Genomic DNA, 16123 nt, shown 5'->3' on the forward strand with positions numbered 1-16123 from the left:
CTCCAGCACCGAGGAAGCCCTCCCCCGCTCCGGTCCCCGACGAGTCGTCGCTCGTCCTCCTCGTCAGCCGCCTCTCCCGCAACGTCACCGAGGGCCATCTCAGGGAGATCTTCGGTCTGCAGAACCACTCCTCTCCTCTCTGAATACTACTTGAAGTTCAGTTCTTAGTAGTACTGTACTTATGATGCATGTTTTCGTTGTCTGAATACATTGCTGCTGCTGATAGCGTGCCATTTGCTGCCCCCTTTAGCTGATTACCCACCATTGTGTGACTGTGATTTGATTTACTGCTTGAAGTTCAGTTCTTGGTGCTTATGCTGCTGCGCGTTTCATTCTCTGAATATATATCGCTGCATTGTGCTGATTACCACACAAGTGTGCTGGGGAGAACTATGGTGAAGTTCAGTTCTTAGTGCTTATGTATACTGCACGTCTTCGTTCTCTGAAAGAATCGCTAATGTTGAGCCATTGCCGCCGCCTTTAGCTGATTGCCACCGTTGTGCTGTGATGCAGAGAACTATGGTGAAATCGTCAATGTGGAGCTGTCCATGGACAAGGCGGTAAGCAGATGAGTTTAGAAGTCATTATGGCTCTAGGGGGAAATGCTGTGATCGTTGTTATGTCATGACTATATATGTTGGCTTTGATTCAGGTCAATCTTCCTCGTGGGTACGGATACGTTGAGTTCAAGATGAGAGCTGATGCCGAGAAGGCGCTTCTTTACATGGATGGTGTATGAATCGAAATCTGCCCTGCTCAACCACATTTCATCTATAGTTCAGGAAAATCGGTGGTTTTAACTATTCAAACTTGTTGACTTGCACAGGCTCAAATTGATGGGAATGTTGTTAAAGTGAAATTCGCACCTGCACCGGGCCAAAAAGCTGCTGTTTCTTTGCCGAAGGCTCTTCCCAATCCTCCGAAAAGAGATCTGCCTGAGACTGATACAGTTGTTCCTAATGCTGAAAAGGCCACTCAGCAGCGACCCAGGGAATGTAAGCTTCTTGTCCTCCAATACCACAAGCTGCTTTTCGGCCCCTAAACCAGGCATCATGTTTGCATTGAGCAGTAATATATATGTTGTTTGAAGCTTAAATACTTACCTGTGAGCAGTATCTACTCAAAGAAAACCAGCTCTGTCTCCACAAAGGCGACCTGCTCCAAGCGGAAGGGTTGACTCACCTAGGCGGCAGCCTGATGCACCACCAATTCACCCTTGGAAAGATCCTCCTCTATTCAGGCGCGGCAGAACACCTCCTAGCCTGAGACCAGGATATCCAGTTCGAAGACGGTCTCCCTCTCCACCCCCTCGAAGGTTCAGATCACCAAGGCGGTGAGTAACGCCTAGATGCATTTTCTTTGTCTTTGCCATGGTGATTGGGAAGTGCTGAAATGTTTCTTTTGATTGCAGCTTTTCACCAAGAAGAGGTTATGTTAGTCCAGTCCGAAGACGTTCTCCATTCGCTCCTAGAAGGATGTAAGTCATTTCAGAGTGCCGCTGTGCCAATATCAGTGATGGGCATACCATCAATGTAGCATGAAAGATAGTAGTTTAGGCTGCACACCACACACATGTCGCTTTCTTCTGTCTCTGCAATACAATATTTGGCTCTCTTCTGCCTTCTACATTTTGACTTCATGGTGCCTTTTTCACTGGTTGACAACACATCATCATCATCATCATCACGGTCAAGTCTTTTTTGGGCGTCATCAAGGTTAACCAATACAATCAGCATGTTACCAAGCATCACAAATGTCACATTGGATCCATAACCCCTTGTGTGTACAACTTTCACTTGCAACCTCATAAATGCACTCAATCCTATCCCTGGTCTGCCTACTTATCCGATCTATTTCTAATCTGTTTCAAGAGACAGAACAGTCAACACTCTAAGGAAAATGCACTACGATGGGCAAAAATGCAAAGCCAATATGTCGACAGTTTTCCCCAAACTCATTTAATCTGTGATTATTTAGCCATAAAAAGAAAAAAAATCAGTGATGAACATGCTTAGTGCCCACAATATTAGTGCACTACAATTATTTCTGAACTCTCAGTATCAACATACCAGCCAAAATGCCCTTAAGAGACAGTATAAGCTTTTCACATATTCTGTATTCATCTGAACAACTAGCTGTTATTTGAGCCTTATTTTCATGAATCTTAGTCTGTAGCTTATCTCATTATATAAGAAGTAGCTAATACCATGCAGCTCTAGTTCCAAATTAGAAGACGGAGCCTGCTAATTATTCTTGGATAGTTACTCTGTCTTAACTTGCGTGAACCATTGGGACGATAAACTGGGTCCTATGTAGTAAATCTGATTGGTTATATAAGAAGTTTCTAATTTACTCTACTTTCCAGTTATCTTTTTGAGTAGTTATATAAGAAAAAGCTATTTATGCAAAGTATTGCTTGCATTTTATCTCTGTTAACCATTCTTTCATTCTGCAGGACACCTCCAATGCGGATGAGAAGTCCTCCCAGAAGGCTGCCACCTCCTTATCTTCGTAGTAGATCTCCCATTCGTCGACCAATTCGCTCCCTTTCCAGATCAATTTCTCCTGTCAGGTAATGGTGTTGTTGACCTAGGTTCATATCTTATTTTTGTACCATTTTGGATCAGTGGTTTGTGCATCTTTTATGAGACAAAAGGAAACTTACAGTCAGCCTGTCACTTCAGCGCTATCTCCTGAGCAGTGTAAAGAAATATCCCCTTGTGTTAACAAACCACTCTATGGAACCAGGGGTCGAGCAGCTCCTGTGAGGCGTGGGCGCTCATCCTCGTCATATTCTGAATCACCAACGCCGCCAAGAAGGGTAAACTCGTAACTTTTACTCTCTTCTTTTTTTTCTTTAAGATGAAAAAAAGGAAAGAGGGCTGATTATTCCTCTTGTACAGGGAGCCGGAAGGGTACTGAGAAGTCGCAGCCCTCAAAGGTAGTAACCTTTGCCTTTCCAAGTCGTAAGTGGTGCTATTTTTTCTTCTATTAGAGCAACCTGTTTAATTGTGCATCATAAGAATCCGTCTCAAATACAACAAAAGGAAATTAGACGTTATTTTGCCCCGTTTCAAACCAATTTATTTATCTAACAGAAAGGAATTCTTTTTTCTTTTCTTTCATTTGGCGCAGGCCCTTTAGAGGGAGACGGAGAAGTGCCTCTAGCTTCAGCAATAGTAGTGGTTCATCCTCCCCTATCCGCCGTTAGAACTCCAGACATGTTAAAACCCTGGTAGGTAAAATCTTTTTTGTCTCGTTGTCCTTTTATCTCTGATGATCTGGTTTGCCTCTGTTGCTGTCATCAAGCTTCGGATCGGGTCACATATCATTGGAACGAGCATGCGAGTCTCTGTCTGAGATCTTCGAAGAGTTGACTTTCGTTCTGTAGTGGATTAGAGCACATTAATCGGTTTTCTCGTTTTGAATTTTCGATGAGACCTGGATATTTATGTTGGTAAATTTAATTTTACGAGATTGTTGTGCCCGCCCCAAAAAATTGTTGTCGGTGGATTCATGTGTGCTTATGTTGTTTATGTTTGTCAAGTTATTACACATGTTATTTTTGACATCACTGTCGGCCATCTCATTCTACATGAGATAGACAACAGTTTTCTGTCCCAGTAAAACGGAATATATGAAGAAACCTTATATGGAGAAACCTGGGACGATTTTGATCAACAAGGTAAAATAAAATGACCATACTCATGGAGCTTATTTAAATCATAAATTATTGTTATTATTTTTTACAGCAGAGACGATTTGGACCTTCTATTGAGTAAATTGTGCTGCCCCAAAACAACCAATATGATTTTTTTGATGAATAATTTCTTTTGAGGATGATGACACTACTGCGATATTACACCATCTGCGCCCTGTAAATCTCGCATTGTCCCGATCACAACAACATTATACTGAAAATAGAATTCAAATTTAAATTTCTAGACTATTATTTTTATTTTGAGTTAGTATTTATGGGTTCAGATGTGATGTTCACACCATGCATTTTCAATTTAGTACATTTTTATTAAAAAAAGTCAACTTTGTAAAAGTTCAATGGATGTATAATAAGACATTTTAGAGAATCTCCAACAAGTCCCTAAAGAAAACTCCCCTTAAATGTAATTTTAGGGCATGTGCAGTTGTTGATGGCTCGTGAGATCACTATGCTTCTACAGGAACGTGGAGAATATCTAGTCAAGCATGCAAGGAGAGAACAAAACGTTGTTAGCCATTATTTAGCAAACTATGGTAGAACAAAAAAGTGCACTGCAGCGTGGCTTTGACCTTCGATCCGGTCCGGACGAGGTGCCGGACCTATGTAATGCAGATTTGGCTGCTGCTTGATGAATGAAACTCCTTTTCCTCGCAAAAAAATGTGCAGTTGTTGATAAAACAATGTTATCTTAAGTCTTTTATTTTTAATAATTAGTAATTCCGAAAACTTGGCGAGAGATATTATTATTAAGAGATCATCTTTTAAATAAGAGAAGACAAACCTTTTCTTATAATTTCTCTCTTCTCCATCTCAGCATTTATTCTATGTGACACTCCTAAGATAGCGCCATTGTACATGCCCTTACATTGTGTTTATATAATCTAGGGGAGGTTCTTATGTGTTGTGATTTAGCATATTTCCTATACATATCATATCAGTCTAAAGCCTGTTTTTGTTTCTATATCTCTTCAAACTAGCATACAAAGTAAATAGAGAATTACATTTGGATCCCTCAAAATAGGGAAAAGACCCTCAAAACCGAAACCACAATTGCAATCAAATCCTCGGGCTTAGATGGATGCCCCACTGCCCAGCCCCTCATCCGTGCCATCTCCTTCGCCCCTTCCGCAAGTACGCCGTCCGTTCCCCGACGCATCTCATGCTTCCTTCTCTGTCCCAGTAGTCCCACCGCACACCATGAGCACCACTGCCCTCTCCTCCTCATAGTATCCCCGTAACAACAGTTCAGTACGAATTGCTCTGCTTCTCCGTCGCGGTTCGCTGCACGCACGCTAGGTGATCGACGAAATGCCTGTAGCACCAGCCATTCAGTTGGAGTAACGTGTGTTATGACATCCATACAGTGGAGATGAAATAAGGTTTCATTTCAGCACTACAATGTTAGTTAACCCCATTGTTCTCAACAACAGCTGGGGTTGCAGGGGCAGAGTTCACAAATTTGACTGAGCTCAAAGCCTCAACAGCCATCCATATGCTTTGAATGTGCAAGGAAGCCGCCAGGCAGCTTGGGGATGCCGACCTCCAATCTGGAAACTATTTTGATGTAAATGATAAAGACTAATCAATTTGGTAGCAGAGCTGTGCTCCTTTTATCAAAAAAAAAAAACATGTCTTATTTGTCACATCGGGAGCAGAATTAATTGCCTTTTGAGTGTTTGTTGATAGCATGGGTTGGACATTGATCGAAAAAGTTTTATATATATACAGTATCATAGTTGAAACAGTTATTTATATACAGTACTATCAGCCATTCAGTTGGTATGCCAAAATAAGATTGCATTTCAACACTGCATTGTTAACTAACCCGATTGTTTTTAAAGGGCAGATGGGGTTGACAGATTTGACTGAGCTCAAAGCCTCAACAGCTGCCCATATGCTTTGAATGTGCAAGGAAGCCGCCGGGCTGCTTGGGGGATGCCAAGTAGTACCAAATTGTGGACCTGCATTTATAATTGATTTGACCGAGCTCGTCTGAACGTGCTTTGAATACACACTGTTTATTGATTGATTTGACTGAGCTCAAAGCCTCAACTACCATCAGGTTTATAACACTATTTGCAAAATTGGGGAATTCAATATTTCATAGATTGATATACTATTAATTACATTGCAGGTAAATGTCCTAGTTCAGGAGGTGGATTGGTACTTTGCAGATGAAAAGGTATGTGGCACAGACCACCGAACAAACAATGAAACATATATATTGGCCTGTATTTTTCTTTTCAAGTTATTGCCGTAAAAGGCTTTCGCCCCGCTTTATATATAAAGCAAACCGCCCGAGCCACAATATCCATAAGAAGTACACACCACACACACACGAGAAGTCCGCAAACACAAATAGTGCAACAAGGGTTAGTGCTGAGGGCATAGCTCAACAAGCCCAGAAAATAAACACAACGACAACGAGCGAGAACCGAAGGGACGGTCCAAGGGTCCCGCGCCACACGGAAGATCAAGGGAACATACTTCCAATGTACAAATAAGATAAGATTAAAAAAACAGTTATGAAAACAAGTGTGTAATTAAGTTGGATGTCTTCTTCTCATTGGCCACTCCTTTCACCTTGGTCCAGATAAAACTGATGCTTGAGGTTGAACTGAATATGCAGTCGGATTATTTTCCAGGGGCAAGATTGAATTTGAATTGAGAAATCTGGGAAGAATAGCAGTTTCTATGCTCATCCCACCCTCTAATACCTTTGTCACCGTTGACATGGAAGGCCTTTGACCGGCATCATTTAGCAGGCACCACATTGCAAGTTCCATCATTTGAATCACCTGCTCTTGGTGTGAAAGCATGTCTTCATTATGTTTGTCAATCAGATCACTCAATTGATTATCTCGAGCCTTTCCTCGTAACAAATTGATGAGGTGAGAACTCTCCTCAGGCAGAGAATTATCAATATTTTTTCTCCCACTTATTAGCTCCATGACAACTACTCCAAAGCTGTAGACATCAACCTTTTCAGTGATTTGTGAGGTTAACCATTCAGGTGCCATATACCCAGGCGTGCCTCTCATCATCGTCATTACCTTGCTTTGATCCCTATCTATTAGCTTAGATAATCCGAAATCAGCCACTTTGGCATTGAAGTTCTCATCTAAGAGAATATTTTGTGGTTTGATGTCCAAATGAGCTATCTTTCGCCTGCACTCCTCATGAAGATAGCATAGGCCTTTGGCAATATCCAGAATGATTCCACACCGCGTGTGCCAATCGAGTGGCGCATTGTCATGGCGGTAATAGATCCATCTATCAAGTGACCCTCCCGACATATATTCGTACACAAGAAGCCTTTGGAATTTCTCTGTACAAAAGCCAATCAGCCTGACAAGATTGATGTGCTCTATGCTTCCAATGGTTTCAACCTCTGCCAAAAACTCTTTCTTTCCTTGTCTAGCACCTTCCAAACGTTTGACTGCAACTCTCTCTTCGCCCAATTTCCCTGCAAAAACCGACCCAAATCCACCTTCTCCAAGCTTTTTACTGAACCCTTCAGTGCATTCTCTCAGCTTGTCAAATGGAAACCTTGTTGGCATCCCTGGTAATTGGTCAAACTGGAGGTCTTCATCATTGTCTTCATACTTTCTCCTCCTTAGCAGACAAACAGTGATAACAATGGCAATGAATATGGTAGCAGTAACAAGTGCAAGGGCGATGCCTAGAATAACCTTCCTTTTGTTTGCAACAGGATGAGAAGCAGCAGAAGAGGGGCTAGATTGCACCTTGAGGTAAGCAGACGAATTGAAAGAAGCCGTTTCAGGTTGTATTGATTGCAAGGAGAAGACCTTGGTCACCCACAGACAATCGCCCTTGGAATCATTGAGGCCATATCTGAAGATGACGGCCCTGCAGGAGCAGTTCTTCAAGCAAGCCTGCTTACAACTGTCTCCATTCGTTGCATTCTCAATGGTGTGGCTTGCATCAAAGTAAGACACGTCTGTAAGGGTCAAGAGCTTATGGTGTTGCATTTCTTGACAAGAGATTGGATTCAGTGGTGCACATCCAAGATTTGCTTTGCGCTCGTGTACCGGTTTGAAATAGTTGGTTGAACTTGAGTTATCCTGAAATGGACAGGTGCACTGCCCAGCTGTGCATATGCCGTATTCTCCGCACACCGTTGGGAATGCACAATCATCAGCCAATCCTCCTGGTCCTACCTTGGTTACATCAGAGAGTAAGGTGCATGTCGTTTCTTCCTGAGACCGTTCATACAGCCTAAGGTGCCCATCAGACTCTAACCTCACGTACTGAGTGGATTTAGCTGCTGGCAGTGAGATCTTAAACATATGTGGGCTGCTTGGCTGCCTAGACTGCACAATGAGGCTGAGGCTGCTATTGAGAAAGGTAACCTTTGTTGGACCATTTCCTGTGTCACTCTCGTTCACCCATACTGAAGTCGCGTAGTAGAGTTGTGATGGTGTGGATTCAACATAACCATACAATCCTCGGGGGAGAACAGTCATGTACAACTGATTCTCTGTCCAATTTGTGGCGGAAGTGTTAGCTACAAGCCTCGTACCTTCCACTAGTGACTGCCTAGGGAGCAACACGTCACTAGGATGATCAAAAGACTGCCATACAGTTCCATTACTGTGATCAAATAGCACCAGATTGCTGTCCTTGGTGATCACCATGCCGGCTACGGACCGGCCCGAGCTGCCGCTAGACCAGATGAGGCTAGCATCAGAGAAGAGGGTCTGAAGAACGCGTTGCCCGGGGAGGGAGTCTTTGCTGTTGGTCCACGATGTTGAGAGGTTCGCTGTGGGATACTCGGCGAACTGCGCCTCAGAGAGCAATTGTGCTGCAGCTGCTAGTACGATGAAGAGGAGATTGGCAGGACCCATGCTTGCTGATTGTCTATGACTATGAGAAACTGGGAACAAGGTGGAAGACGAGATTGCAGAGGGAAAAGGTTGAACCTGAAAGACGATTGTGTCCCTTGCAGAGGAGAAAGGTCCACTGTTGGGCTCTGCCGGCCCGAGCTATGTTTTTAAAGCGTCCCTAAGGCGACGCCTAGGCGTCGAAGCGCTCCCCCTCCGCTTTGGGCGCCTAGGCGTCCAAAGCGCCCGCCTAGGCGTCGCCTAGGCGCCAAAGCGCCCCCCCTCCCTAAGGCGGTAAGGCGTCGCCTTAAAAACATAGGGCCCGAGTCAGTCATTGTCGCGGTTAGCTGCCGGCTGAAGTATATATAATCTAGTACGGCAGACGTCCGAATCAAGGGAGAAAGAATTGCACTACCTTGGATCTCCCTAATTTTGTTTGAAAGGCCTGCAAGTGCTACTTAGATTAGCATCAGGGATTGCTAATTAAGGTTGTGCATCTTATTTGGATTCAGATTTGCTTCAGATGGCAAAGCTCTTGAAATCATCATTCTAGTTGTTTTCGCGACGACAATTTGAGTTAATAAAACGCCCTTTATGGGCAAAAGGCCATTCTTCTCATCCTGTAATTAATTACAGATGGTAAGCATTAGCATTCTTTATCCTTATCAACACGAAGAGGCAAGGACTACCGATCAGCGGTTATTTAAATAAATGAACGAGTTGCCATTTGGCGACCATAGACGGTTCTGTTACCCTTGTACTCCCTCCGTTCCTAAATATAAGTCTTTTTAGAGATTTCAAATGGACTATCACATACGAATGTATATAGACATATTTTAGAGTGTAGATTCACTCATTTTGCTCTGTATGTAGTCACTTGTTGAAATCTCTAGAAAGAACTATATTTAGGAACGGAGGGAGTAGTATGCAGGTGTCTTCGTAATGAGGATTTCCGACCACGACGTTCCAGTTGCTCAATACCATATTCCACTGGCAACACAACGCCTCTCTTCCACATTAGGGCTGTGTGAAATGAGTATTCTGCTCATCAGTTAGTGGCAGTTCCTGTTGCCTGCATACTTCCTTCAGCATGGTCAACTTTGTTCTTGAGAGCATGACCATGTACTGTTGGAAACTCAATCTGGAAACGATGTTGCTGTAAATTACAAAGACTATTCAGTTTCATGATGAAATTGGGGAGCCAAGCTATACTCCTGTTATCGATTTCTTTGGTCTTATTTGTCACATCAGAAGCAGAGTTAAGTGCCTTTAAGTGTTTGTTGATAGCTCCGAAGAAGGTTTGTGGCGAGCTGAGGATGATGGATTGGACGACCGAATCATCATAGAAGAGGGTTTGTAGACCGTGTGGCCCGGTGAAGGAGCTTTCGTTGTTGGTCCACAATGTTGAGAGGTTGGCTGTGGGATACTCGGTGAAGTTCAACTGCTCCTCGGAGAGCAATTGTGCTGAAGCTGCTAGTATGATGAAGAGAAGACTGGTAGGACACATGGTTGTTGGAGGGATGAGCTTGCAGAGGAGGGAGATCGAAGCTGGTGGTAGTACTAATAAGACTACCTGAAAGATGGGCTTGCCGGCATGGTGTTTACCACAAGTTCCCAACCATATCATTACCAGCAGCTGCTTCGGTGATATTTGCAACCGACTTTCTGAACCGCGCTCTCAATATCAGAAACTCCAAAAGGCATTGTTCGGCTCTGCCGGCTGAAATCATCGCCGTAATTAATTTAGTAGCTGCCGGCCCAAGTATAATATACTCCTCCACCAACTTATCGACCAGACAACCAGGAGGTTCGTCAGTCCAACTAAGCGAGCTCTTATTACTATATAAAACACTAATTAGCTAGCACATATGCAGCCACATTGGCCTACTGGTGTCTCTAATCATAGCCCTTAATTATATTTGTTCTAAACACCTGCAAGTACTATTTAGAGTAGCATTAGGGGATCGCTAATTAAGGTTGTACATAAAAATTGGATTCAAATTTGGTTCAGATGTCTAGGCCTTGAAATTGTCACTATAGTCATTTTGATCATCCCGTAGGCAATTGTTTCATTAATACTCTCTATGCCCGGAATTACTTGTTGCAAAAATGGATGTCTTTAGACGTATTTTAGTTTTAGATACATCCATTTTTATCCATTTCTGCAACAAGTATTCCGGGACCGAGGGAGTAGACAATGTCATGGACTTCCACTCACCAGTAATTTAATTAATGAACAGGTTGCCATTTGGCGCCCATACATGGCTGTGGTTCCTATGGCTGACGGCAGAACACTTCCCACCTGATGTGGCGGGGGTTGCGGTTATGCAGGTGGAGTTATCTGCGTAATGATAATTTCTAACAGCAACATTCCAGCTGCATGTTCATACTGTATTGAGTTATTTCACAATGCCATGTTCTACTTTTCACAAACTATTTACGTTCTATGTGCACTGTAGAAAACACGACATAAATCTTGTTTTGTAGGTATTAGACCTAGTGATCCTACTACTGACGCGATTTTCCTTCTCTGCCAATTTCTGAACACTTGGGCCAAACTTCAGAAAGGTGCTCTGCAGAAGCTTCCGTGGCAGGGGGCTAGTGCAATGGAGAAAACAGCGAAGGAGATCTTCCGGCGGCAACACGGCTGGACCCTGTGATCAGGAGGCTGGCCATGTAGTTTTGTGCGTCGGTCGAGAACTCGAGCCTTGCCTGTTGTGGCCTAAATTCTGTTGCTGTTTCTAATTTAGCTGAATATGCAGTTTAGCTGAAAATAACAACTGTTCTTATGCATTTTCCCTAGATGGTTATGACAGTTTTTGCATACATATACCACCAATTGTTCATCTCGCCCCAAAATTTCTCTGCCGACACAATCTTGGATCAGGTCCGTCGTATCTACTTCATCTTGATGGTTTTCATTTGATTTTATTATTGTCCTGTGTATCGCGCATGGTTCTTATACACCAACATCATACCTTCTTTTGCCATCATCTGACCTTAAGAAACTTATTATCCTGTGTATCGTGCATTTGATCTTAAGAAACTTGATGTAGCGAGGAGCAGAGGAACTTGTATCAGCAACTCGGGGAGATGTTAGGCAACTTATGCAAAGCCAATAAACTCTCTGCTTGCTTATGAAAAGCACATAATACAATACAGTAAGCTGGTCGTGTATGTAGTTATTTATTTGAGCGCTCGCTCGGTTCGCCATCATGAATGGAGCTCTAGATTCACCATGTACAACATCATCGTCGTCGTAGCTCTCCCATGTACTCTTGTGATTTGTGATATGAGTGATGGTGTCCATGTTGAGACCATTGTACAGAATGAATGTATGGACTCTGGTTGATAGAGCTAACTAACTTAATTAGGTGCTTGATTCCCCTGTTGATTGATTGATTTATTTATCCTCTGCACTAATCCTCTTTTTTTTGGCATGTAGATGGAAAATTTATACTTGTATTTGTGTAAATTGTAGCTTTGTATTGTTTTGGATGGCATCAAATACTTTGAGAATGCACATGATATCGTATTTGAATGCACTATATATATTTATACCCTATTTTTTAAATACATTATCATATTTGAATATGTATCAGGTGTACAGGCTGTCTGTCACAAACTTTGTTCACTATAACAGTGTATCACTGACCAAGTTATGGTTATGTTCTAAGATTATCATCTCATATTATGATATTACATGTAACACTTTTTGGTCCGTAGGTGGTTAGTTGCTTGATATGGCTAACCTATTAACCTTTTATTTGTTTAAATATAAACTTTGGCTTGATAAGTATAATTCTGCTTTTATAATTTAATTTTACAGTGTAATCGAGTATGGACCAAATTGTTGCTGACAGTTTTTACTCGTCTCTAATTAATTCATTTTCGTTATCTCTTATTGACATGAGTGCAGCGTCATCCTGAACCAAAAGACTGTCATTGAAGCCTTGGCCTTGATATGCAGTCTCATCGATTTATCAGGAAGATACCACTTAAACATCTTGACATTAACCAAATGTGCACATTTTGACATTGTTTCAGTTATATAGTTAGATGTCAGCAAATGCAAGCAATTATCATCAGAAGAGGTGGACTGGTACTCTGCAGATGAAAAGGTATGTGGTACAGAGTACAGACTCACCGAACAAACAATGAAACATATATATTGGCCTATAATTTTTCTTTTCAATCTATTCGAAACATACTTCCATTTTACAAATAAGATAAGACTTAAAAATAGTTACACAAAAACCAAGTGTGTGTAATTAAGTTGGATGTCTTCTTTTCATTAGCCACTTATTTCACCTTGGTCCAGATAAAATTGATGCTTGAGGTTGAACTGAATATGCGGTCGGATTATCTTCCAGGGGCAGGACTGTATTTGTATTGAGGAATCTGTGAACAATAGTGGTTTCTATGCTCATCCCACCCTCTAATACTTTTATCACCGTTGACATGGAAGGCCTTTGACCACCATCATTTAGCAGGCACCACATTGCAAGCTTCATCATTTGAATCACTTGCTCCTGGTGTGAGAGCATGTCTTCACTATGTTTGTCAATCAGATCACTCAATTGATTATCTCGACCCTTTCCTCGTAACAGACTGATGAGGTTAGAACTATCCTCATGCAGAGAATTATCAATATTTTTTCTCCCACTCACTAGCTCCATGACAACAACTCCAAAGCTGTAGACATCAACTTTTTCAGTGATTTGCAAGGTTAACCATTCAGGTGCCAGATACCCAGGTGTGCCTCTGATCTCTGTCATTACCTTGCTTTGATCCCTGTCTATTAGCTTAGATAGTCCAAAATCAGCCACTTTAGCATTGAAGTTCTCATCTAGGAGAATATTTTGTGGTTTGATGTCCAAATGAACTATCTTTCTCCTGCACCCCTCATGAAGATAGCTCAGGCCTTTGGCAATATCCAGAATGATTCTACAACGCGTGCGCCAATCGAGTGGTGCGTTGTTGTGGTGGTAATGGATCCACCTATCAAGTGACCCTCTCGGCATATATTCGTATACTAGAAGCCTCTGAGATTTCTCTGCACAAAAGCCAATCAGCCTGACAAGATTGATGTGTTCGATGCTTCCAATAGTCTCCACCTCCGCGAAGAATTCTTTCATTCCTTGTCTAGCACCTTCCAAACGTTTCACGGCAACTCTCTCCTCACCTAATTTCCCTTCATAAACAGATCCAAATCCACCTTCTCCAAGCTTTTTATTGAACCCTTCAGTGCATTCTGTCAACTTCTGAAAAGGAAACCTGGTTGGCATTCTAGCAAATTGATCAAAATTGAATTCTTCATCTTTCTTGGCATGCGCTCTCCTCCTCTCTAGATAAAGTGTGACAGCTATAGCAAGTAATACAGTAATAATAATAGTGCCTAAAATGACCTTTTTGCTGTTGTTTGCCAAAGGAGCAGAAGCAGCAGCTGAGTTGGAAGGGCTAAGCTGCACCTTGATGAAAACAGAGTTGTTGTAATCAAGGAGTTCATGTTTTATTGATTGCAAGGAGAAGACCTTGGTCACCCACCAGCAATAACCTTCGTTTTCAGTCTGGTGCAAGTACTGTCTGAAGCTGACGGCCCTGCAGGAGCAGTTTTTCAAGCAGGCTTGTTTACAGTCGTCTGGGGTGGTTACATTCCCAACGAGGTGGCTTATATCGAAGTAAGAAACTTCGTTGAGGGTTAAGAGCTGATGGCGTTGCATTTCTTGACAAGAGATTGGGGTCAGGGGTGTGCAACCAAGACTTTCCTCATCAATCGGCTTGAAGTAGCTTGAGCTATTATTATCCCGAAGGGGACAGGTGCACTTCCTGTCGGTGCCGGTGCATAGTTCGTACTCCCCGCACACAGTTGGGAAAGCACAGTCACCATTGTCTGGCTGCATTACATCATACACAGCATGCCACACATCATCTTCAATAATCCATTCATACATTCTCAGGTGGCCATCAGACATTAGTCTCATGTGCTGGCCGCTGTACTTAGGTGTTGGCAATGAGATGCTATTAGAATCTGGATTTTCTGGCTGGAGAAAGATGCTAAGGCTGCCATTCATGAATGTAACCTTTGTTGTATAATTTCCTGTCTTTTCTTCGCTTGGCGTCATCGCATAGTACTGTTGTGGTGGTGCGGATGCAATGTAAGCATAGAAACCATCGGGGTGTACAGCGGCATATAGCTGAGTCTCAGTCCAATCTGTATCAGAGGTACTTGCTGTGAGCCTCATGCCTTCCACAAGTGACTGTCCAGGGACCAATGCATCAGTAGGATGATCAAATGACTGCCATACTGTTGCATTGATGGGATCAAATAGCACCAGATTGCCGATGTTGGTGATCACCATGCGAGCTACCATCTGCCCCGAGGTACCGGTTGACCAGACCAGGCTACCATCAGCATCACGAAGGACCAATTCTCCATCTGAAGTTAGCTCAACGGTGGCATTCTCCCTAAGAGGATGAGCCCGGTTGGCAGACCAGACCACCTGTGGTTTCCCTTCAACGATATTGTCACCAGTGTCAGTTTGGACAATGAACACGCCAAAGTAGAACATGTCGCAAGGTGGGGCACAGAAGAACCCTGTGGCAAAGGACTGGCCATAGTTGGTACTTTGCAAACAGAGGAGAACGGGGCGCAAGACATAACCTACATCATAGTGAACGCTGTGTGGGAGGGAGGCGTCGTTGTTGATCCACTGTGTTGAGAGGTTGGCTGTCGGATAGTCCAAGCCCTGTGCCATGGAGAGAAAGTGCGCCGCAGTTGCAAATAGGAGGAAGAAGAGACTGGCAGGATGACCCATGGTGCTTGAAGTTTAGCGGACGTAGAGAACTGCTTGCATGAGAAGCCAGTAAGAAACTGAAAAGATGCAGAGATGAGCTTGCAGAGGGGAAAGGGGAAGATATGGTACCGAGTCAATGGAGCTTGATGATCTCGGTGGCGCGGTGGTACTTGGACTCCTTAGTGCTCAACTGATCGATTATCGTCTCCCTCTCACAGTATCTAGTATTCAGGACCATACAGTAGACACTACATAGTATCATCTGGGCGGTCTCACTAGTTCCAAAAGGTCACTATCTAGCTCTGCTGGCCCAAGGCAGTCTCATCGTAGTGGATCGCCCACTACTCTTCTTTATGCAAAACATAACTAGGTGTGGATGTTAACATAAATATTTTCATAAGAATCTTTGATAGTACCAAGGAAGATGCTTCATACGATGTCCCTCATTTGTAGTAAAAACGGCAAGTACGATGTTCTTCAGATCAAGTTATGGTTATCAACTTTTCATGCAAGAGGACAACATTGTCTTTTCATGTAATAAATAATATTTTCTCCCGACACAAAAAATTATAATATCAATGGCCTCCTGTTAGAAATTGATGGACGAGTTGCCATTTGGGCATAGTGCCTGTTGCTGATCTTGTTGGGCTGCTCTGGCTGCCCAAAATTTGCTGTCGTAAATGGTGCTGCTGGAAGTGCCATTCTTTCTGCACCTTACTATGCTAGTTGTTCCATTGGGTCCATATATAAATCTTCTCGAGAAT

At 42.9% G+C, this 16123-nt stretch overlaps 3 protein-coding genes across 3 annotated transcripts in view; 1 reads left to right on the forward strand and 2 right to left on the reverse strand.

Annotated features, from left to right (window-relative positions):
- LOC119349725 (serine/arginine-rich splicing factor SR45-like) overlaps positions 1–3571 on the forward strand; it is a 4020-nt gene extending 449 nt beyond the window's left edge. The window contains exons 2-11 of the mRNA XM_037617817.1: positions 7–114; positions 514–560; positions 653–733; positions 827–995; positions 1114–1333; positions 1412–1477; positions 2456–2572; positions 2749–2821; positions 2904–2941; positions 3136–3571. Of these exons, the coding sequence (XP_037473714.1) occupies positions 7–114; positions 514–560; positions 653–733; positions 827–995; positions 1114–1333; positions 1412–1477; positions 2456–2572; positions 2749–2821; positions 2904–2941; positions 3136–3211 (995 nt within the window). The 3' untranslated portion in view covers positions 3212–3571. The remainder of the gene's footprint in view (positions 1–6; positions 115–513; positions 561–652; positions 734–826; positions 996–1113; positions 1334–1411; positions 1478–2455; positions 2573–2748; positions 2822–2903; positions 2942–3135) is intronic.
- Positions 3572–6297: 2726 nt separating this feature from the next.
- Positions 6298–8586, reverse strand: LOC119349737 (G-type lectin S-receptor-like serine/threonine-protein kinase SD2-5). The gene is made up of 3 exons (XM_037617827.1): positions 7872–8586; positions 7623–7657; positions 6298–7464 (listed from the first exon to the last, which is right to left on the reverse strand). The coding sequence occupies exons 1-3, from the start codon at positions 8584–8586 to the stop codon at positions 6298–6300; spliced, it is 1917 nt and encodes a 638-aa protein (XP_037473724.1).
- Positions 8587–12869: 4283 nt separating this feature from the next.
- Positions 12870–15380, reverse strand: LOC119295752 (G-type lectin S-receptor-like serine/threonine-protein kinase SD2-5). Its single transcript, XM_037574416.1, has one exon. It carries the CDS (start codon positions 15378–15380, stop codon positions 12870–12872), a length of 2511 nt encoding a protein of 836 aa, XP_037430313.1.
- Between the last annotated feature and the right edge of the window lie 743 nt (positions 15381–16123).

Source organism: Triticum dicoccoides, chromosome 1A (assembly GCF_002162155.2).
Source record: "Triticum dicoccoides isolate Atlit2015 ecotype Zavitan chromosome 1A, WEW_v2.0, whole genome shotgun sequence".
Classification (NCBI taxonomy): Eukaryota; Viridiplantae; Streptophyta; class Magnoliopsida; order Poales; family Poaceae; genus Triticum; species Triticum dicoccoides.

Excerpts from the sequence above, each read along its gene's own strand:
- LOC119349737 (XM_037617827.1), bottom strand. The coding sequence starts at position 8,586 with ATGGGTCCTGCCAATCTCCTCTTCATCGTACTAGCAGCTGCAGCACAA. Across the intron at positions 7,658-7,871 it reads AGGAGGATTGGCTGATGATT|CCACACCATTGAGAATGCAA; the intron begins GTGCATTCCCAA and ends CTTTGATGCAAG. Across the intron at positions 7,465-7,622 it reads TGCAACGAATGGAGACAGTT|GTGCAATCTAGCCCCTCTTC; the intron begins GTAAGCAGGCTT and ends GCTTACCTCAAG.
- LOC119295752 (XM_037574416.1), bottom strand. The coding sequence starts at position 15,380 with ATGGGTCATCCTGCCAGTCTCTTCTTCCTCCTATTTGCAACTGCGGCG.